The 24,027-nt window shown below is 49.3% G+C and overlaps 1 protein-coding gene across 1 annotated transcript in view; it reads left to right on the top strand.

The window, feature by feature from the left end:
* Window positions 1–24,027, top strand: part of LOC144774144 (NACHT, LRR and PYD domains-containing protein 12-like) — a 518,892-nt gene that overhangs the window by 472,260 nt on the left and 22,605 nt on the right. Inside the window, exon 9 of the mRNA XM_078659163.1 lies at window positions 21,932–22,105. Within this exon, the coding sequence (XP_078515289.1) occupies window positions 21,932–22,105 (174 nt within the window). The remainder of the gene's footprint in view (window positions 1–21,931; window positions 22,106–24,027) is intronic.

Below are 24,027 nucleotides of genomic sequence, written 5' to 3'. Positions count from 1 at the left end.
ATCACAGGTGTGTATTGCTCTCAGTTCTAGTCTTCAGTGCATATTCTCTCACTCTGCTGTCGGACAGATCTCCTCAGGTGCAGAGGATCACAGGTGTGTATTGCACTCAGTTCTTGTCTTCAGTGCATCTTCTCTTCTGCTGTTGGACAGATCTCCTCGGGTGCAGAGGATCACACGTGTGTATTGCACTCAGTTCTTGTCTTCAGTGCATCTTCTCTTCTGCTGTTGGACAGATCTCCTCGGGTGCAGAGGATCACAGGTGTGTATTGCTCTCAGTTCTAGTCTTCAGTGCATATTCTCTCACTCTGCTGTCGGACAGATCTCCTCAGGTGCAGAGGATCACAGGTGTGTATTGCCCTCGGTTCTTGTCTTCGGTGCATCTTCTCTCACTCTGCTGTTGGACAGATCTCCTCGGGTGCAGAGGATCACAGGTGTGTATTGCCCTCGGTTCTTGTCTTCGGTGCATCTTCTCTCACTCTGCTGTTGGACAGATCTCCTCGGGTGCAGAGGATCACAGGTGTGTATAGCACTCAGTTCATTTGTTCAGTTCATCTTCCCTCTTCTGCTGTTGGACAGATCTCCTCAGGTGCAGAGGATCACAGGTGTGTATTGCACTCAGTTTTTGTCTTCAGTGCATCTTCTCTCTTCTGCTGTTGGACAGATCTCCTTGGGTGCAGAGGATCACAGGTGTGTATTGCTCTCAGTTCTAGTCTTCAGTGCATCTTCTCTCACTCTGTTGTTGGACAGATCTCCTCAGGTGCAGAGGATCACAGGTGTGTATTGTACTCAGTTCTTGTCTTCAGTGCATCTTCTCTCTTCTGCTGTTGGGCACATCTCCTCGGGTGCAGAGGATCACACGTGTGTATTGCACTCAGTTCTTGTCTTCAGTGCATCTTCTCTCTCTGCTGTTGGACAGATCTCCTCAGGTGCAGAGGATCACAGGTGTGTATTGTACTCAGTTCTTGTCTTCAGTGCATCTTCTCTCTTCTGCTGTTGGACAGATCTCCTCGGGTGCAGAGGATCACACGTGTGTATTGCACTCAGTTCTTGTCTTCAGTGCATCTTCTCTCTTCGGCTGTTGGACAGATCTCCTCGGGTGCAGAGGATCACACGTGTGTATTGCACTCAGTTCTTGTCTTCAGTGCATCTTCTCTTCTGCTGTTGGACAGATCTCCTCGGGTGCAGAGGATCACAGGTGTGTATTGCTCTCAGTTCTAGTCTTCAGTGCATATTCTCTCACTCTGCTGTCGGACAGATCTCCTCAGGTGCAGAGGATCACAGGTGTGTATTGCCCTCGGTTCTTGTCTTCGGTGCATCTTCTCTCACTCTGCTGTTGGACAGATCTCCTCGGGTGCAGAGGATCACAGGTGTGTATTGCCCTCGGTTCTTGTCTTCGGTGCATCTTCTCTCACTCTGCTGTTGGACAGATCTCCTCGGGTGCAGAGGATCACAGGTGTGTATAGCACTCAGTTCATTTGTTCAGTTCATCTTCCCTCTTCTGCTGTTGGACAGATCTCCTCAGGTGCAGAGGATCACAGGTGTGTATTGCACTCAGTTTTTGTCTTCAGTGCATCTTCTCTCTTCTGCTGTTGGACAGATCTCCTTGGGTGCAGAGGATCACAGGTGTGTATTGCACTCAGTTCTAGCCTTCAGTGGATCTACTCTCTCTGCTGTTGGACAGATCTCCTCAGGTGCAGAGGATCACAGGTGTGTATTGCCTTCAGTTCTAGTCTTCAGCGCATCTTCTCTCTTCGGCTGTTGGACAGATCTCCTCAGGTGCAGAGGATCACAGGTGTGTATAGCACTCAGTTCATTTGTTCAGTTCATCTTCCCTCTTCTGCTGTTGGACAGATCTCCTCAGGTGCAGAGGATCACAGGTGTGTATTGCACTCAGTTCTTGTCTTCAGTGCATCTTCTCTCTTCTGCTGTTGGACAGATCTCCTCGGGTGCAGAGGTGTGTATTGCAGTCAGTTCTAGTCCTCAATGCATCTTCTCTCTGCTGTTGGACAGATCTCCTCAGGTGCAGAGGATCACAGGTGTGTATTGCACTCAGTTCTTGTCTTCAGTGCATCATCTCTCTTCTGCTGTTGGACAGATCTCCTCAGGTGCAGAGGATCACAGGTGTGTATTGCAGTCAGTTCTAGTGTTCAATGCATCTTCTCTCTGCTGTTGGACAGATCTCCTCGGGTGCAGAGGATCACAGGTGTGTATTGCAGTCAGTTCTAGTCTTCAATGCATCTTCTCTCTGCTGTTGGACAGATCTCCTCGGGTGCAGAGGATCACAGGTGTGTATTGCAGTCAGTTCTAGTCTTCAATGCATCTTCTCTCTGCTGTTGGACAGATCTCCTCGGGTGCAGAGGATCATAGGTGTGTATTGCACTCAGTTCTAGTCTTCAGTGCATCTTCTCTCTTCTGCTGTTGGACAGATCTCCTCGGGTGCAGAGGATCACAGGTGTGTATTGCACTCAGTTCTAGTCTTCAGTGCATCTTCTCTCTTCTGCTGTTGGACAGATCTCCTCAGGTGCAGAGGATCACAGGTGTGTATTGCAGTCAGTTCTAGTCTTCAGTGCATCTTCTCTCTGCTGTTGGACAGATCTCCTCGGGTGCAGAGGATCACAGGTGCGTATTGTACTCAGTTCTAGTCTTCAGTGCATCTTCTCTCTTCTGCTGTTGGACAGATCTCCTCGGGTGCAGAGGATCACAGGTGTGTATTGCACTCAGTTCTTGTCTTCAGTGCATCTTCTCTCTTCTGCTGTTGGACAGATCTCCTCGGGTGCAGAGGATCACAGGTGTGTATTGCACTCAGTTCTAGTCTTCCGTGCTTCTTCTCTCTTCTGCTGTTGGACAGATCTCCTCAGGTGCAGAGGATCACAGGTGTGTATTGCACTCAGTTCTTGTCTTCAGTGCATCTTCTCTCTTCTGCTGTTGGACAGATCTCCTCGGGTGCAGAGGATCACAGGTGTGTATTGCACTCAGTTCTAGTCTTCCGTGCTTCTTCTCTCTTCTGCTGTTGGACAGATCTCCTCGGGTGCAGAGGATCACAGGTGTGTATTGCACTCAGTTCTTGTCTTCAGTGCATCTTCTCTCTTCTGCTGTTGGACAGATCTCCTCGGGTGCAGAGGATCACAGGTGTGTATTGCTCTCAGTTCTTGTCTTCAGTGGATCTTCTCTCACTCTGCTTTTAGACAGATCTCCCCAGGTGCAGAGGATCAAAGGTGTGTATTGTACTCAGTTCTTGTCTTCAGTGCATCTTCGCTCTTCTGCTGTCGGACATATCTCGGGTGCAGAGGATCACAGGTGTGTATTGCACTCAGTACTTGTCTTCAGTGCATCTTCTCTCTTCTGCTGTTGGACAGAACTCCTCAGGTGCAGAGGATCACAGGTGTGTATTGCACTCAGTTCTTGTCTTCAGTGCATCTTCTCTCACTCTGCTGTTGGACAGATCTCCTCAGGTGCAGAGGATCACAGGTGTGTATTGCACTCAGTACTTGTCTTCAGTGCATCTTCTCTCTTCTGCTGTTGGACAGAACTCCTCAGGTGCAGAGGATCACAGGTGTGTATTGCACTCAGTTCTTGTCTTCAGTGCATCTTCTCACTCTGCTGTTGGACAGATCTCCTCAGGTGCAGAGGATCACAGGTGTGTATTGCACTCAGTTCTAGTCTTCAGTGCATCTTCTCTCTTCTGCTGTTGGACAGATCTCCCCAGGTGCAGAGGATCACAGGTATGTATTGCACTCAGTTCTAGTCTTCAGTGTATCTTCTCTTACTGCTGTTGGACAGATCTCCTCGGGTGCAGAGGATCACAGGTGTGTATTGCACTCAGTTCTTGTCTTCAATGCATCTTCTCTCTTCTGCTGTTGGACAGATCTCCTCGGGTGCAGAGGATCACAGGTGTGTATTACACTCAGTTCTTTTCTTCAGTGCATCTTCTCTCACTCTGCTGTTGGACAGATCTCCCCAGGTGCAGAGGATCACAGGTGTGTATTGCACTCAGGTCTAGTCTTCAATGCATCTTCTCTCTGCTGTTGGACAGATCTCCTCGGGTGCAGAGGATCACAGGTGTGTATTGCACTCAGTTCTTTTCTTCAGTGCATCTTCTCTCAGTCTGCTGTTCGACAAATCTCCTTCGGGTGCAGAGGATTACAGGTGTGTATTGCACTCAGTTCTAGTCTTCAGTGCATCTTCTCTCACTCTGCTGTGGGACAGATCTCAGGTGCAGAGGATCACAGGTGTGTATTGAACTCAGTTCTTGTCTTCAGTGCATCTTCTCTCTTCTGCTGTTGGACAGATCTCCTCAGGTGCAGAGGATCACAGGTGTGTATTGCTCTCAGTTCTTGTCTTCAGTGCATCTTCTCTCTCTGCTGTTGGACACATCTCCTCGGGTGCAGAGGATCACAGGTGTGTATTGCACTCAGTTCTTGTCTTCAGTGCATCTTCTCTCTGCTGTTGGACAGATCTCCTTGGGTGCAGAGGATCACAGGTGTGTATTGCACTCAGTTCTTGTCTTCAGTGCATCTTCTCTCTGCTGTTGGACAGATCTCCTTGGGTGCAGAGGATCACTGGTGTGTATTGCACTCAGTTCTAGTCTTCAGTGCATCTTCTCTCTCTGCTGTTGGACAGATCTCCTCAGGTGCAGAGGATCACAGGTGTGTATTGCACTCAGTTCTTGTCTTCAGTGCATCTTCTCTCACTCTGCTGTTGGACAGATCTCCTCGGGTGCAGAGGATCACAGGTGTGTATTGCACTCAGTTCTTGTCTTCAGTGCATCTTCTCTCTTCTGCTGTTGGACAGATCTCCTCAGGTGCAGAGGATCACAGGTGTGTTTTGCACTCAGTTCTTGTCTTCAGTGCATCTTCTCTCTTCTGTTGGACAGATCTCCTCGGGTGCAGAGGATCACAGGTGTGTATTGCACTCAGTTCTTGTCTTCAATGCATCTTCTCACTCTGCTGTTGGACAGATCTCCTCGGGTGCAGAGGATCACAGGTGTGTATTGTACTCAGTTCTAGTCTTCAGTGCATCTTCTCTCACTCTGCTGTTGGACAGATCTCCTCGGTGCAGAGGATCACAGGTGTGTATTGCACTCATTTCTTGTCTTCAGTGCATCTTCTCTCTGCTGTTGGACAGATCTCCTCGGGTGCAGAGGATCACAGGTGTGTATTGCACTCAGTTCTTGTCTTCAGTGCATCTTCTCTCTTCTGCTGCTGGACAGATCTCCTCAGGTGCAGAGGATCACAGGTGTATTGCACTCAGTTCTAGTCTTCAGTGCATCTTCTCTCTCTGCTGTTGGACAGATCTCCTCGGTGCAGAGGATCACAGGTGTGTATTGCACTCAGTTCTTGTCTTCACTGCATCTTCTCTCTTCTGCTGTTGGACAGATCTCCTCAGGTGCAGAGGATCACAGGTGTGTATTACACTTAGTTCTTGTCTTCAATGCATCTTCTCACTCTGCTGTTGGACAGATCTCCTCGGGTGCAGAGGATCACAGGTGTGTATTACACTCAGTTCTTTTCTTCAGTGCATCTTCTCTCACTCTGCTGTTGGACAGATCTCCCCAGGTGCAGAGGATCACAGGTGTGTATTGCACTCAGGTCTAGTCTTCAATGCATCTTCTCTCTGCTGTTGGACAGATCTCCTCGGGTGCAGAGGATCACAGGTGTGTATTGCACTCAGTTCTTTTCTTCAGTGCATCTTCTCTCAGTCTGCTGTTCGACAAATCTCCTTCGGGTGCAGAGGATTACAGGTGTGTATTGCACTCAGTTCTAGTCTTCAGTGCATCTTCTCTCACTCTGCTGTGGGACAGATCTCAGGTGCAGAGGATCACAGGTGTGTATTGAACTCAGTTCTTGTCTTCAGTGCATCTTCTCTCTTCTGCTGTTGGACAGATCTCCTCAGGTGCAGAGGATCACAGGTGTGTATTGCTCTCAGTTCTTGTCTTCAGTGCATCTTCTCTCTCTGCTGTTGGACACATCTCCTCGGGTGCAGAGGATCACAGGTGTGTATTGCACTCAGTTCTTGTCTTCAGTGCATCTTCTCTCTGCTGTTGGACAGATCTCCTTGGGTGCAGAGGATCACAGGTGTGTATTGCACTCAGTTCTTGTCTTCAGTGCATCTTCTCTCTGCTGTTGGACAGATCTCCTTGGGTGCACAGGATCACTGGTGTGTATTGCACTCAGTTCTAGTCTTCAGTGCATCTTCTCTCTCTGCTGTTGGACAGATCTCCTCAGGTGCAGAGGATCACAGGTGTGTATTGCACTCAGTTCTTGTCTTCAGTGCATCTTCTCTCACTCTGCTGTTGGACAGATCTCCTCGGGTGCAGAGGATCACAGGTGTGTATTGCACTCAGTTCTTGTCTTCAGTGCATCTTCTCTCTTCTGCTGTTGGACAGATCTCCTCAGGTGCAGAGGATCACAGGTGTGTTTTGCACTCAGTTCTTGTCTTCAGTGCATCTTCTCTCTTCTGTTGGACAGATCTCCTCGGGTGCAGAGGATCACAGGTGTGTATTGCACTCAGTTCTTGTCTTCAATGCATCTTCTCACTCTGCTGTTGGACAGATCTCCTCGGGTGCAGAGGATCACAGGTGTGTATTGTACTCAGTTCTAGTCTTCAGTGCATCTTCTCTCACTCTGCTGTTGGACAGATCTCCTCGGTGCAGAGGATCACAGGTGTGTATTGCACTCATTTCTTGTCTTCAGTGCATCTTCTCTCTGCTGTTGGACAGATCTCCTCGGGTGCAGAGGATCACAGGTGTGTATTGCACTCAGTTCTTGTCTTCAGTGCATCTTCTCTCTTCTGCTGCTGGACAGATCTCCTCAGGTGCAGAGGATCACAGGTGTATTGCACTCAGTTCTAGTCTTCAGTGCATCTTCTCTCTCTGCTGTTGGACAGATCTCCTCGGTGCAGAGGATCACAGGTGTGTATTGCACTCAGTTCTTGTCTTCACTGCATCTTCTCTCTTCTGCTGTTGGACAGATCTCCTCAGGTGCAGAGGATCACAGGTGTGTATTACACTTAGTTCTTGTCTTCAATGCATCTTCTCACTCTGCTGTTGGACAGATCTCCTCGGGTGCAGAGGATCACAGGTGTGTATTGTACTCATTTCTTGTCTTCAGTGCATCTTCTCTCTGCTGTTGGACAGATCTCCTCAGGTGCAGAGGATCACAGGTGTGTATTGCACTCAGTTCTAGTCTTCAGTGCATCTTCTCTCTGCTGTTGGACAGATCTCCTCGGGTGCAGAGTATCACAGGTGTGTATTGTACTCAGTTCTAGTCTTCAGTGCATCTTCTCTCACTCTGCTGTTGGACAGATCTCCTCAGGTGCAGAGGATCACAGGTGTGTATTGCACTCAGTTCTAGTCTTCAGTGCATCTTCTCTCTCTCTGCTGTTGGACAGATCTCCCCAGATGCAGAGGATCACAGGTGTGTATTGCACTCAGTTCTAGTCTTCAGGGCATCTTCTCTCACTCTGCTGTTGGACAGATCTCCTCAGGTGCAGAGGATCACAGGTGTGTATTGCACTCAGTTCATAATTTACACTGTGCCACTGGCATGGGCAGAATTTACAGGGGATTATGTACATAGGACAGGGCGACATTGGCTACTGTCAGGAATAAGCACTTGGTAGAACTAGCACTTAAAACATATAATACTTGTAGCACCAAATAGCAAATGTAGCACACAACCAGCAACCACTGGTAAAAGGTAAGTACCTCCTACGCAATCCTAACCACTTTAGGCATATGTCACGCAGGGAACCATGAACTCACTAGTATAACCCATACTAGATAAAACAACCACCTAAGCATAAACCATATCTAGAGGTATCAGAACACAGGGTGCACAAAACATACTACACACAGTACATTTCCTAACACCGAAAGCATTAGCACATGAATCATAATAGGGTCCATGCTCCACCACTGCACCTAAACGTAGCGGCTGCCCACTACTTGCTGGGCAGCTGAGGTACAAGAACAGGGCCTCAAAAGCTGCAGCTGGCACTAAGTGCTGCGCAGCTGTGGAAGGCAAAAGTAGGGGCGAAGGAGTGCGACTCACTCCTGAGTCCAAAGTACATGTCCCTAGAAAGAAAACCTAAACGGTGCAGCAGCCCACTACTTGCTGGGCCGCTGTGAAGCAAACTGTGACCGGGGCCCTCACGGGCCCTTAGGACAGAACTGTTCCACAGGTTTGGAAGCCTCTAGGCTCTAAAAACACATAGGGGCCCTGGGGCAAAACTGCGCCAACTGATGTGGCCCCGTGAGCTCGAAAGAAATGAACAACTGTGTCCCCTGGAGCCTCTCAGGCTCTACATACAAAAATGACAGTGGGACAACGTGGGAGCAAAAACAAATGCCCCCGTGTGCGTGGAGCCTCGTGGGCTCTAGAAATATACTGCCCCCTTTGAGCCTCGTGGGCTTGAGAAACAATGCTGCCCGCTGGGGGCGGGGGAGCGGCCCGCTGCAACCTGGGGCCGCTCTACCCTCTTAGACACCCCGAAATTAAGCTAGCACCACTGGGGGACGGGGGGGTGGGCAGGGCACCGGCAATGTGCCCCGATGCCCAAAGGAACACAGGGGCCATCGGTGGAGCCTTCGTGGCTCTAAAACTATGGGGAACGAACATTGGAGCGGCCCACTGCCAGACGGGGCCGCTCGGACCTGGCACCTTGCTCCCTCCAGAGCGGCAGCGCTTCTCTCTTCCTTGGTGGCGGCCCCGGGGCTCTCCATAACTCACCGGAGCCCCGGGCCGCGAGAGGCCATCTCTCGGCAGGCTGCTTCTTCCTCCGGCCAGAGCGGGACCCTTAGCCAATCCCAGCTCGGCGGCGAGTTGGACTTCCCTCCAAAAACGGAAGTCCCACCCCGCGTCAGGCACTCCGACAGGATTCGATGTAAAACACCGAATGCGCCTCTTGTGGACCGTTTCATCGAAAAGATCATACCAAAATGGATCTTCAATCGACAATCATTGACGCAATAAAAGTCCCACCAAGGGGCGGAGATCTCAACAGACTCATGAACAAGGAAGAGCTCAAATGGATACTTAAGACTAAAAGCAACCACAATGGTCTCGACCGTCTCGAAGGTTGGACTTCTTTGCGATGACCATGCAATTTCTTCTGGATTAATTGAATATGACACTGCTACACCATCATAGTCCTGTATAACTCTATATGTATGGAATTTAATTGTTTTATTGGTAGTGGTTGGATGAGTCACTAATTTGTTGGACTTATTCATGCCTTAAACAACACCTTCCAAAATGGCCACCTCATTAGTTTACCTCTCCCTATGCAGAAGCATGAGACCTTCACTTCGCACCCTTCTAAAATGGCCGACTCATTAGCTCACTTCTCCTAGCCTAAGAGCTATTGACCTTCACCCAGTCACATGGTCACTGTCACATGATCGGCCCAAACTTAATGGAGTTTCAGTTCCAAGCCGCGTACAGTCACTCTGAGCATCGTCTCGACTGTCGGCTTGGACCCCATTCTAGGACCACTGCTCATCAACCACACGGTAAGAGTACTGGTTGTTTCCATCTGCCCTAGTTTATGAATTATGACGGCCGTACCGGCTCCTCATTCCCCCTTGTTTCTCTCTCCTTAGGCTAAATTCTGCCACTTTAACAAGAGTTTACAGATTCTAAGGTAAGCGGCACGTAGGACACCAAAATGCATGCCTCAGTACGGTCCCATTCCATTCCATTCCATTCCCTAACTCTAATTCCCCCTCCCCAGCTACCGGATTCTCATTGCAAACCTGCATCGAGAACCCAGCGCGCCGTTGTATGACTGTAAGGACAGCACCAGCCACTGCTGCTTGCACGATGTTCCATGTAGCATCTTAATCACTATGGGGCATATTTACAATAAGTGTCGCATCCCTGCATATCAGCAGGGATGCGCCACTTATTGTGCGCCACGCCTCCGCCACCATGGATGCGCCGCATTTACTATGCGGGGCACCATGGGGCAAAACTGGCACAGATGCGTCACGCAACTGTGCCGAAAAGTGACGTATTGCTGGAGTTGCATCGCGACGCAATGCTCTAGGGTGCCCTATCTTGTTAATGCTGCGTCAATCAGGCGCAGGGTTTTGACGCAGCATGGGCCCCAAAGTGACTGAGTGAAATCTTGTAGATTTCACTCAGCCACTTTTAGGAGGTGTTCCTGCTCCGGAACACCCCCCCTGCTTTACAACGTGACGCATCTCCCGGATGCGTCACGTTGTAAATACCCCGCACCATGGCGCATCTTTTGCGCCGCTGTTATGTCACAAAAGTGACGCAACGGCGGCGTTAAAGAGGCGCAAGGGGCTTGTAAATCTGCCCCTATATGCCTCTTTCACTTGCAGAATAAATGTTTTTTTTTAAACTTAACCGGCTATCTCCACATACGACTATTGTCACTCCGGCATTTTCGTAGGTTAGCGCCATGATCCGCCTTGTTGCACCGCACTCCTTGATACTTTTCGGCATTGTTAATTTCACCCGCGCCCGCACTTTTTAGATTTTTCACAGTTCTTCGGCCATGTACAATTCCTAAGGTACTGGCCTTGGCTACGATTTATCGCATCATAGCAGCGCAGGTCCGGTAGCACCAACGGGCATTCTTCTCAGGTGCGTGCCATGTGTGAATCTATTTAAACGGGACTTCCCACACCTGCTGAAATGTCCCTCATACCATATCGTTCCTCCACGGAGAAATTCGTCCAACCCTCTTGTAATGTAATTTATTCCACATGTATTGTAAATTATGTTGATATTAGGGCACCCTGTCACATGGATCGGTATTATGATACTCACTGGTCACACATGCCTGTCTAAATTATGTACATTATGTTTATATCATTTTTATACCTCTTTTCTCCCGATATTTCTTCCCCCTTTTCCCCAATTGTCAATCCATGTTGATGTATTGTCTATGTGATATGTTTTAAATTTCTATCTGGGCTTGAAGTAGATAAGGAAATTTAACACAGGTATGAATTACAATGTCCTGAGGATGATCCCCTCATCTCAGCATAGGGATCGAAACATCGTCGACACCATATACACTATGGACAGACTGCTGTCTACGGACAGAGTCTTCAGTCCTTCCATAGAGAGTGGTTCGTCCATAGAGAGGAGTCTCAGCATAGAAAGGGGTCTGTCCGTAGAGAGGAGTCTGTCCATAATGAGGGTCTGTCTGTAGGTGGGAGTCTGTACATAGTGAGGAGTCTGTCCGTAGAGGATATTGTATACAGTGATATAAATGCCAACAATATTTGTTCCTGATATTTTTGTATTCACCATTATAAGTATAGGATATTGTTTACATCGATATTCATGTCACAATATTTTATATATCAATATTCCATTCAATATTTTTGTATCACGATATTTCCAGAGGCGATATCTGGTCAGCGATGGAACGCCAGTGTGTTGCTTGTATTTCATGGACACGGCATATATCACTAACAGATATTTTTTATCTCTTAGGAGACACCTGTGCATGCGGGGGGATGGGACACTGTGCAAACTTTCACCAAACGAGCGCGATATCTGTCCACGGTCACATCCTGCGCCATTTCACAGCTCCTGGGAAATGAAATGAACTGAAATACCAGTATTTGTGAAGCGCACAGCTACCTCTGGAGAGGTGTACCGCGCTGGGGGCCCTCGGGAAGATTAAGCGAGCTATTGCCCAGAGTCACACGGTGCTGGGCTGACCTGCAGCCGGCGCCGGGGATCGAACCGTGAACCCGTAGTCCGGAGTCAGGCACCCTAGCCGCTGCGCCACATCTCTCCCTTGGAGAGCAAGATGTCCTACAGAGGCGCGATAAGTTCATGCTACCGTTCACCGGGCAGCCAGCAATGCCCCCCCATGTGAGCCACTGCTCCCTGCATCCGCAGCACAGCGCCACCACTGTCCTACTGCCCCCTGCATCCGCAGCACAGCGCCACCACTGTCCTCCTGCCAACACTGCATCCGCAGCACAGGTCCACCACTGTCCTCCTGCCAACACTGCATCCACAGCACAGCGCCACCACTGTCCTCCTGCCAACACTGTATCCACAGTACACCACCAGCACTGTCCTCCTGTCCTGCCAGCACTGCATCCGCAGCACAGCGCCACCACTGTTCTCCTGCCAGCACTGCATCCGCAGCACAGGTCCACCACTGTCCTCCTGCCAACACTGCATCCATAGCACAGCACCACCACTGTCCTCCTGTCCTACCAGCACTGCATCCGCAGCTCAGCGCCACCACTGTCCTCCTGCCAACACTGTATCCACAGTACACCACCAGCACTGTCCTCCTGTCCTGCCAGCACTGCATCCGCAGCACAGGTCCAGCACTGTCCTCCTGCCAACACTGTATCCACAGTACACCACCAGCACTGTCCTCCTGTCCTGCCAGCACTGCATCCGCAGTACAGCGCCACCACTGTTCTCCTGCCAGCACTGCATCCGCAGCACAGCGCCACCACTGTCCTCCTGACAACACTGTATCCACAGTACACCACCAGCACTGTCCTCCTGTCCTGCCAGCACTGCATCCGCAGTACAGCGCCACCACTGTTCTCCTGCCAGCACTGCATCCGCAGCACAGGTCCACCACTGTCCTCCTGCCAACACTGCATCCATAGCACAGCACCACCACTGTCCTCCTGTCCTACCAGCACTGCATCCGCAGCTCAGCGCCACCACTGTCCTCCTGCCAACACTGTATCCACAGTACACCACCAGCACTGTCCTCCTGTCCTGCCAGCACTGCATCCGCAGCACAGGTCCAGCACTGTCCTCCCGCCAACACTGCATCCGCAGCACAGCGCCACCACTGTCCTCCTTCCAACACTGCATCTACAGCACAGTGCCACCACTGTCCTCCCGCCAACACTGCACCCACAGCACAGCGCCACCACTGTCCTCCCGCCAACACTGCATCCGCAGCACAGGTCCACCACTGTCGTCCCACCAACACTGCACCCACAGCACAGCGCCACCACTGTCCTCCCGCCAACACTGCATCCGCAGTCTCTCTCAGCACCCTGTCAGCACAGCTGCCCTACATCAGAGGACACCCCCTGAACACTACAACTCCTGCTGTCTGCCACCTCTCCCCCCTGCATCTGCAGCACTGCCCCCTCACTGCTCTTCTGCCCTCCATCCTCATTCCAGAAGCCTCCCTGCCCCACTTCACACGGCAGTCACACTGCACCCTGCCCACTGCACTGTAAACTAACACCCCCCCCCTCAGGCAGTTCTGTGCATCTCTGATGGAGGGTGCAGGGTGATGGGGAGACCCCCTCCCTGGACCCTCGGCTGCTCGTGGCCCCTCATTGCAGCTGAGAAGCTGATGCTTCTTTTCTGTAGAACTGCATCGCAGAGCCCGTAGGGGGACAGATGTGCGCAAGAGCACCCAGGCATCAGAGGAAGCGCTGGGAATAATTCCTTGTCCACACTCCTCTGCCTGTTGGGCCCCTCCCATGGCTGCAGGGCCACTGAAAACACACAGAGTTGAAATGAATGGCTGCAGGTTACCCAAAGAACTCGGACATGTGCATTACCGACTGAGCTATCTCACATGGTTTCCATCCTGAATGTTGCACTTGAATCTCAGCAGCAGGTGGGAACAGTTTGCACCCGCACCTCCTGGAAGGGTCATAACATCACATCACATGTGTATTTGTAAAGCGCACGTATCACCCAAGGGTCTAAAGGCGCTGAAAAACAGATGTATATTGTTACCCACCTCAATGGTACTCATTTTATCGACCTCAGACGGATGAAAGGTTGAGTGTACCCTCTGTGATTAGAACCTGTGACTATGAGATCGAACCCAGGCCCCTGCAGTGGATGCTTCAGTCCACTGCGCCACCAGACCCGGACACAGGTGACCACGAGCCAGGGTCACACTTACATTCTGAGGATCACTGCCAGAGAAGGAGGGATATTATTTTTGTGTCGAAGGAACCTGCTGAAAGCTCTGACGGGGTCATTTGCGTCGAGTCTCTTCTCAAGAACAACTTCCTCTCGTTACGACCTGTCCCCCTCGAGCCTCCGGCCTCACTCGCTTGTATTTAACTGTAACGAGATATCAGGAACCGGGCCAATGATACGTCTTCCATTAGAAGCCTCCACTCGGTAGAACAAACCTCGCTCGCATCTTCCGACACTGAAATTAAAGCTGAGAACGAGAGGGTCTGTCTCAAATGTAGCGCCTTGAAACGCTCAACAGATGGGAGTGAAGAGGGGCAGGAAACATGGCTCAATGGTTAGAGCGGCAGACCCTGATGCAGAGGTCTGGCCCGGGACCAGGGTTCGATTCCCGCCTCGGCGGGTTCTCGGGCTCAATTTCCTCGGACCTGTTAATTCTCGCCTCGGTGCCTATTCTAAACACCGGCCCCAACAGCGCTAAGGATGCCTGGCTTCACCCTGGGGGAGCCCAGGAGTGGACACTTCACAGGGAAAGCCAGGAGGGGTTCCACAGCATTCCATAGGCGACATTTACATTTACATTTACATTTACATTTAAATAGATGGAGGCAACAAACGCACTATCACGGGTAACATTTGAAGAGAGAATTTGTTGTTTCTCAAAACTGATCAGATCTTTCTTTATAATCTGAACTTTTTGTCTCTGGAGATAAGTTCACCCTTTGCTGAATGAACCACAAACCCAGAAACGGATTATCTGAGTCAGACTCATAGACTTAGGCCTGATTTAAATGTTGGCGATGAGCATACTCTGTTGTGACGAGGAGTTCTTACCGCCAACATTATGGCTGAACGCCGAATTTGAAAGCAGGCCGACCATAGCTTGACCGCGGTGGAGACGTGTCTGTCTCCACCCTGGATGAACACACTTCTCTGACAGCCCCACAGATGCCTGCGTGTAGATCGGGCAGGAATACACATTAAAAAGACAAATACTGTGTTTATTACCAAATATCAGCGTCTCAAGTGACGTGTACAAGCATCAAGACAGGCAAGAGAAACAATATCCGTGACAGGAACTTTGGTGAAAAATGTTAACTTCCAACAAAACAACATTTCATAGTAATTCCATAACAATCCCGAGGTCGGGTGATTGTAAGAAAACAGAACCCACCTGCAGGTGAACAGCAGTAAGCCCTTGACCCCAAATTCGCTATTTTGGGTCAGAAGTTTATCAGCACAGCCGAGCTACGGAAAGCACCACTATAGGGTGAGACCTAGTGGAGATAAATGAATACTTACCCAGGAGCCAACATTAAGAGTTAAACATTGACAATGAGGAGTGCTTTTGTAATCTAATTACATATATAAAGAGGGATTACTCACACCGTCCTGGGAAATTCACACTTGTGCCGTGTATCCCTTATCTTATGTCCGCACTTCAAAATATGAACACCTGAAAAGTACCCAATATGTGATGTTGGTCTATTTTTCAATATACTATTTTATTTTGTGAATAAACACCTCGTCCCACAAGGGTACTGACTGTGCTGTGGGTCCTGGCCAGTAGTATTGATAGAGATCGCAGGTCACCCGACCAATAATTTCACCACTTGGTTTTGGGCCCATATACTTTAATTCTCCATCTGCATTAATCAGGTGACCTTACAATCTACTACCAATAACCATGAGTCCGTTCGATTGTTTCAGGTGTACCCGACTTACCATCCACCGTTACGGGTACCTAATGACACGATGAATCAGGGAGCTAGCTGTAAAGAAAGGCAGGCAAAATACAAACCCAACTTTATAAACCTTGATATTTCATAAAATGACCACGGACAACTGGGAAGTTTTAAGATTTTTATCTAGAATTCGTCTTCTAAGAGCATTAGGCTTACAGTTAAAAGGCAGTCGATAATCAAGATAACAAAAATCATATAACCATAAAGGAACAATGTAAGGGCAATCATTTGGGTTTTTCTAAATAATAGTGAACAGGGAACATGCTAAGTAGAGTAAAAAAATGTAATTCAAGAATGGACCTCTATAAATGGGCAAACTTATGCAAGTACTAGAGTTACACTATTGGGAAATACTTAAAGTTGGAGTAAACTCAGTGATCCTATACATTGATAGGAAGGAATGATAAAGGGAACACGCTATAAATCTAGAAAATTACTTTAGTCAGTTTTATAAGAGAAAATTATAGACCACATCAGAAGATTGCAAACTGCAATGGAGAAAATGATTTCTAAAAGGTAGGGTAACATAGGAACACGCTATGAAATTAAATGCAACTGACTTTATGATATGCAATGGTTGCGGAAAGCATGGAAAATTATCGTATGCAAAGGTATGTCTTTATTGAAGCAAAGACAGAAAAATAGAAAGGTGCAGTTTAGCGTTTCAGTGAGATATTTACCTAGACTGGTGTGAAGACCAACCCTGGCCACGGGTCAGTTAAGGACAGGAAATACCCCAAGGAAGGATAGTCATCAATGGGACAGCAGGTGCAGAATGGACACCACAGGACAGGACAGGAAAACCAGATTAGGATCAGGACCGGACCACCAGGACACGACCAGCACCCGCAGTTCAGAAGCAACGCCTGCGCTCCCCCTCTCTGCAGCTACCGGTCAGAACCCCGATTGGGTTAGCGAACTTTCCAGCAAAGTGCTCCGCCAGCACTTAAGGTTTAGTAAAACCTTTGAGTCTATGGTCAAATTCGGACAGAGTGCTCCGCAGCGCTCCGTAAATTCGGTCACCTATTGAGTGCGTTGGGTCAGTGACAGGTCAGCTAATTCAGACAAGTCGGACAAATTCCCTAGGTGAACCTAGGCTAGTTATACTGTTTTCGGGTCAGTGCGCCACCCCCCAATGTTACAAAGTGTCAGAATCCCCAATTTCGATTGGTTCTAAGGTAGGATGGGTTAACACACCAATCAGAACAGACTTTTCTAAGACCTAATTTACATTCTAGGGTACCGCCTAACAAGATTGGGGTTCTCATGAGACAAATCTTTGGAATACAATGAAATATTAACAAATGTTTCAACTTGGGTACAGCCAACTCCGTCCTGCTGGGCCGCAGGTCCTTTTCTCAGGAGCATCTTGACTGTGGCTGCCAGCTGGCTGAGTTCCACTGCTCAAGGCTACATCTCTCCCGGGCTGCGTGAGCATGCGTGGAAGGGACCTTCAAGATGGCTCTTGGTACATTCAGACCCCCATTTCCCGCGATACATGAAAAGTAAGCGAAAACAAATTAAAACATAGAAATGAATGAATGTACCATATATCATGAATAACTACTTTATATTTCTTACTTATAAAAATATACTATGCAATTAAGGGTAAGTGCAACAGACAATAACACAAGAGCAGCGGTGCAAGCTTCACCACGTTATTACAATGACAGCCATTTTATGGCTATTACGCATGCGCACCCTTTCCCTCCAGAACTGCAACTACGTCACATCACGTGAGTGTGTCTAACGCATGCGCAGAAGCAAAATTCAAGCAGCGGTCATTATTATATACAAGGGTTATTCATATTAATGAAACACATAGGCAAGCATCACTATGATACACACGCATATTCAAAAATACGTAAAATTAGTAAAACGAACAAATTGGATTATAGGATTATAAAATATTCGAGGTTCTTGACTCGAGCAAGTCGCGATGCAAATTCTTGCTCTATCAGTATAACAAGGGTACTGACTGTGTTGTGGGTCAGGGGCCGTAGTATAACAAGGGTACTGACTGTGTTGTGGGCCCTGGTCAGTAGTATAACAAGTGTACTGACTGTGTCGTGGGTCCTGGCCAGTAGTATAACAAGTGTACTGACTGTGTTGTGGGCCCTGACCAAGAGTATAACAAGGGTACTGACTGTGTCGTGGGTCCTGGCCAATAGTATAACAAGGGTACTGACTGTGTTGTGGGCCCTGGCCAGTAGTATAGCAAGGGTACTGACTGTGTCGTGGGTCCTGGCCAGTAGTATAACAAGGGTACTGGCTGTGTTGTGGGTCAGGGGCCGTAGTATAACAAGGGTACTGACTGTGTTGTGGGCCCTGGTCAGTAGTATAACAAGTGTACTGACTGTGTCGTGGGTCCTGGCCAGTAGTATAACAAGTGTACTGACTGTGTTGTGGGCCCTGACCAAGAGTATAACAAGGGTACTGACTGTGTCGTGGGTCCTGGCCAATAGTATAACAAGGGTACTGACTGTTTTGTGGGCCCTGGCCAGTAGTATAGCAAGGGTACTGACTGTGTCGTGGGTCCTGGCCAGTAGTATAACAAGTGTACTGACTGTGTCGTGGGTCCTGGCCAGTAGTATATCAAGGGTACTGACTGTGTCGTGCGTCCTGGCCAGTAGTATAACAAGGGTACTGACTGTGTTGTGGGCCCTGGCCAGTAGTATAACAAGTGTACTGACTGTGTCGTGGGTTCTGGCCAGTAGCATAACAAGGGTACTGACTGTGTTGTGGGCCCTGGCCAGTAGTATAACAAGTGTACTGACTGTGTTGTGGGCCCTGGCCAGTAGTATAACAAGTGTACTGACTGTGTTGTGGGTCCTGGCCAGTAGTATAACAAGTGTACTGACTGTGTCATGGGTCCTGGCCAATAGTATAACAAGGGTACTGACTGTGTTGTGGGCCCTGGCCAGTAGTATAGCAAGGGTACTGACTGTGCTGTGGGCCCTGGCCAGTAGTATAACAAAGGTACTGACTGTGTCGTGGGTCCTGGCCAGTAGTATAACAAGGGTACTGACTGTGTTGTGGGCCCTGGCCAGTAGTATAACAAGTGTACTGACTGTGTCGTGGGTCCTGGCCAGTAGTATAACAAGTGTACTGACTGTGTCGTGGGTCCTGGCCAGTAGTATAACAAGGGTACTGACTGTGTTGTGGGCCCTGGCCAGTAGTTAAACAAGGGTACTGACTGTGTCATGGGCCGTGGCCAGTAGTATAGCAAGGGTACTGACTGTGCTGTGGGCCCTGGCCAGTAGTATAACAAGTGTACTGACTGTGTCGTGGGTCCTGGCCAGTAGTATAACAAGGGAACTGACTGTGTTGTGGGCCCTGGCCAGTAGTATAAAAAGTGTACTGACTGTGTTGTGGGCCCTGGCCAGTAGTATAACAAGTGTACTGACTGTGTCGTGGGTCCAGGCCAATAGTATAACAAGGGTACTGACTGTGTTATGGGCCCTGGCCAGTAGTATAGCAAGGGTACTGACTGTGCTGTGGGCCCTGGCCAGTAGTATAACAAGGGTACTGACTGTGTCGTGGGTCCTGGCCAGTAGTATAACAAGGGTACTGACTGTGTTGTGGTCCTGGGCAGTAGTATAACAAGGGTACTGACTGTGTTGTGGGCCCTGGCCAGTAGTATAGCAAGGGTACTGACTATGCTGTGGGCCCTGGCGAGTAGTATATCAAGGGTACTGACTGTGCTGTGGGCCCTGGCCAGTAGTATAACAAGGGTACTGACTGTACTGTGGGCCCTGGCCAGTAGTATAACAAGGGTACTGACTGTGCTGTGGGCCCTGGCCAGTAGTATAACAAGGGTAATGACTGTGTTGTGGGCCCTGGCCAGGAGTATAACAAGGGTACTGACTGTGTTGTGGGCCCTGGCCTGTAGTATAACAAGGGTACTGACTGTGTTGTGGGCCCTGGCCAGTAGTATAACAAGGGTACTGACTGTGTTGTGGTCCTGGTCAGTAGTATAACAAGGGTACTGACTGTTGTGGGCCCTGGCCAGGAGTATAACAAGGGTACTGACTGTGTTGTGGGCCTTGGCTAGGAGTATAACAAGGGTACTGACTGTGTTGTGGGTCCTGGGCAGTAGTATAACAAGGGTACTGACTGTGTTGTGGTCCTGGGCAGTAGTATAACAAGGGTACTGACTGTGTTGTGGGTCCTGGGCAGTAGTATAACAAGGGTACTGACTGTGTTGTGGGCCCTGGCCAGTAGTATAACAAGGGTACTGACTGTGTTGTGGTCCTGGGCAGTAGTATAACAAGGGTACTGACTGTGTTGTGGGCCCTGGCCAGGAGTATAACAAGGGTACTGACTGTGTTGTGGGCCCTGGTCAGTAGTATAACAAGGGTACTGACTGTGTTGTGGGCCCTGGGCTGTAGTATAAAAAGGGTACTGACTGTGTTGTGGGCCCTGGCCAGGAGTATAACAAGGGTACTGACTGTGTTGTGGGCCCTGGCCAGTAGTATAACAAGGGTACTAAGGTGTTGTGGGCCCTGGCCAGTAGTATAACAAGTGTACTGACTGTGTTGTGGGCCCTGGCCAGTAGTGTAACAAGTGTACTGACTGTGTCGTGGGTCCTGGCCACTAGTATAACAAGGGTACTGACTGTGTTATGGGCCCTGGCCAGTAGTATAGCAAGGGTACTGACTGTGCTGTGGGCCCTGGCCAGTAGTATAACAAGGGTACTGACTGTGTCGTGGGTCCTGGGCAGTAGTATAACAAGGGTACTGACTGTGTTGTGGGCCCTGGCCAGTAGTATAACAAGGGTACTGACTGTGTTGTGGGCCCTGGGCAGTTGTATAACAAGGGTACTGACTGTGTTGTGGGCCCTGGCCAGTAGTATAGCAAGGGTACTGACTGTGCTGTGGGCCCTGGCCAGTAGTATATCAAGGGTACTGACTGTACTGTGGGCCCTGGCCAGTAGTATAACAAGGGTACTGACTGTGCTGTGGGCCCTGGCCAGTAGTATAACAAGGGTACTGACTGTGTTGTGGGCCCTGGCCAGGAGTATAACAAGGGTACTGACTGTGTTGTGGACCCTGGCCTGTAGTATAGCAAGGGTACTGACTGTGCTGTGGGCCCTGGCCAGTAGTATATCAAGGGTACTGACTGTACTGTGGGCCCTGGCCAGTAGTATAACAAGGGTACTGACTGTGTTGTGGGCCCTGGCCTGTAGTATAACAAGGGTACTGACTGTGTTGTGGGTCCTGGGCAGTAGTTTAACAAGGGTACTGACTGTGTTGTGGGCCCTGGCCAGTAGTATAACAAGGGTACTGACTGTGCTGTGGGCCCTGGACAGTAGTATAACAAGGGTACTGACTGTGTTGTGGTCCTGGGCAGTAGTATAACAAGGGTACTGACTGTGTTGTGGGCCCTGGCCAGGAGTATAACAAGGGTACTGACTGTGTTGTGGGCCCTGGCTAGGAGTATAACAAGGGTACTGACTGTGTTGTGGGTCCTGGGCAGTAGTATAACAAGGGTACTGACTGTGTTGTGGGTCCTGGGCAGTAGTATAACAAGGGTACTGACTGTGTTGTGGGCCCTGGCCAGTAGTATAACAAGGGTACTGACTGTGTTGTGGGCCCTGGCCAGTAGTATAACAAGGGTACTGACTGTGTTGTGGGCCCTGGGCTGTAGTATAAAAAGGGTACTGACTGTGTTGTGGGCCCTGGCCAGGAGTATAACAAGGGTACTGACTGTATTGTGGGCCCTGGCCAGTAGTATAACAAGGGTACTGACTGTGTTGTGGGCCCTGGCCAGGAGTATAACAAGGGTACTGACTGTGTTGTGGGCCCTGGCCAGGAGTATAACAAGGGTACTGACTGTGTTGTGGGCCCTTTTCAGTAGTATAACAAGGGTACTGACTGTGTTGTGGGTCCTGAGCAGTAGTTCCCCATTAATGAAACCCACACCTGCAAGCACGGGACTAATAATGGCCTTTATGCACGCGAGACGCCGTGCACGGCGCATCACAGGAGGCGGAGAGTTTTCAACACACAAATGGCGTTTTTCTTACGGAGCTTCGCTCTAGTTTCTATCTACATATGTGGCAATAAATATACATTCCTTACTACTTTGTGGTAACGTGATGGCTGTTATTTCTATTGAGCCCTGACGCGCTAATAAAGAAACCGCCCCTGGGTGTGTCGCTAGAGGGGAGTAAGTCAAGGACAGGAAGGAAATGAAGATGAAACTGAAGCTGTGACGCCCCTGTCTGTGCTCTGCTTTACTCCTCTCCATATCTCTTGTCTCCTGCAGGTTGTGGAGCTGCTCCCTCACCGGTTCATGCTGCGGAGACCTCGCCTCTGTCCTGGAAACAAACACATCTCTCACAGAGCTCGACCTGCGCGGCAATGATGAGCTGGGAGACGCTGGAGTGAAGAAGTTGTGTGAAGGCCTCAGACATCCAAACTGCAAACTACAGACACTGAGGTACAGAGCTGAGCAGTTCTTATCACGTCACTGATTTCTAAATATACATCGTAGGTGGGGCTCACACATATATATTTTATAATGTGAAAAACGCACATCCGTTCCATGACAATACAAGGTGTGCAATAAGTGAGGGTTGTGAAGGGGGGGACCCAAGTCCGAGAAGTGAGTGTGGAACAAGCCCCTCTAATGGTGCAGAAGGGCAGACTTTAAAGCTCGTTTTTCAGGTATTTGGAGTAAAATGTCAACAACGGCGCAGATCTGCCCATAAGTAGTATATGGTCAGGGGCGTAACTTGAAGGGGGTGTGAGGCGGGGGAAGACCCTTAATGGTTCCTTAAAGTCCGGTCTCATCCTCTTGACAGCCCAATGACAGCTGCTCGTCGCTGGAAGTGTGAGATACCCCCTAGTGTGTGCGTCTGTGCGTCTGTGTGTACCTGTGTGTGCTTCTGTGTCTGTGAGCGGGTGGCATGTAGGCAGCAAGCGCAGCGGTTGAGCCATTAATTTGCCAGCTGGTGCAGCGGGCCCCTGACAGTCAGTGTGTAGATCTGTGAGTCAGAATGTAAGTAGGTCTGTTAGACAGAAAGCAGACAGATCTGTGAGACAGAATGTCTGTTGGCTTTTGAGACGGAATAAAAACATATAACGTTCACTCCCAGCTTTCCTGCGTGAGCAGATTGTGTGATCCTGAGCGATAATGTCAATGCTCCATTAGTGAGGTGACACTAACAATGGGTTCATTATCTTTAGGATACTACATTGGAGATTAATTGAAGAAAGCATATCTTTGTAAAGGTGCAAAGCGATTAAAAATATGTCTGCACACCTGGAATTTCTCTGTTAAAAGACATTTTGGTGAGACTCCATATGTTTCACTTTCTTTAGATTGAACTAAAACTAAATATATAGACCAAGGGTCTCTAAGTGACTTTCCACCTGGTCTCCACAGACTTTTTACTTTCTGATTAAAAGCAGAAATATAGTGACGTAGGTTTCTAATTGATTATGAACCTTGGCCTCACTGAATATTAATCAATGTATCCTGATGTGAGAGTGAGCGCTGAACCAAGAGAGTCTGTGTTTACAAACAATTCTTTTAAAAAATTCATTGTATTTTATCCATTGCTTTTAGATGTATGCAATGAAAATGATTTTGTTCAAATAGCCTTGTTAGACATTGAGCATTGGGTCGTGTGACTTAGTTCAGTGTATCCTACTCGGGGTCAGCGGCACCAAAGGGAATCTTGTTCTTTGTGAGTTATAACCGCCCGGTCCCTTTTGGCTTAACTGGGGTAACTCTCTCTTTCTTGTGGGGTGCGATCCTAAGTGACGCCTTTCTTGCACTGAGTCTCCTGTTCTTTCATCATCACATCTAAGAGCGCCTTGAAGCGCATCAGTCCAGGGTGTGCGCTGCACCAAGGCTCCTGCGTGTGGTTTCATAGACTCCGGTGCGGCTCCAGACATGGGTTTGATTGGGCGGCGCGTCCTGGGTGGGGTCTGGACATGACAGACGGACACAGGGGCTCCTCTGCAGGGCGTGTGCCAGAGGCGGCCCTCAGGGAGGGGGGGCTTAGAGTTTGAATGAAATCCCTGTGGGTGAGTTACCCCGGGTCCGACTGACGCACCTGCTTTTGCTCCACAGCCTGGGGGGTGAGAAGCTCTCACGTGAGACCCCTGCAGACCTGAGAGAAGCTCTTCTGGAGAAGCTGTCACGGGGGGAACTCAAGCTCAACTCATACTGAGAAGCTTCAGCGACTGAGGTCTCTGCAACTGAACACCAAGGTGAGATCCCTGAGTCTGTCCAGGGAGAGGGGTCTATGGTTCTCATGAGTTTACAGTTCACGTCAGACCCAGAGGAAATTCAACAATAAAGGAATTCATATGTTCTACTCACAACTCAAAATAAATGTTTTAAGATTACGC

Source organism: Lissotriton helveticus, chromosome 8 (genome assembly GCF_964261635.1).
Source record: "Lissotriton helveticus chromosome 8, aLisHel1.1, whole genome shotgun sequence".
Classification (NCBI taxonomy): domain Eukaryota; kingdom Metazoa; phylum Chordata; class Amphibia; order Caudata; family Salamandridae; genus Lissotriton; species Lissotriton helveticus.
Note: the sequence above shows the minus strand (reverse complement) of the source record. Positions and strands in the feature narration are given on the sequence as shown.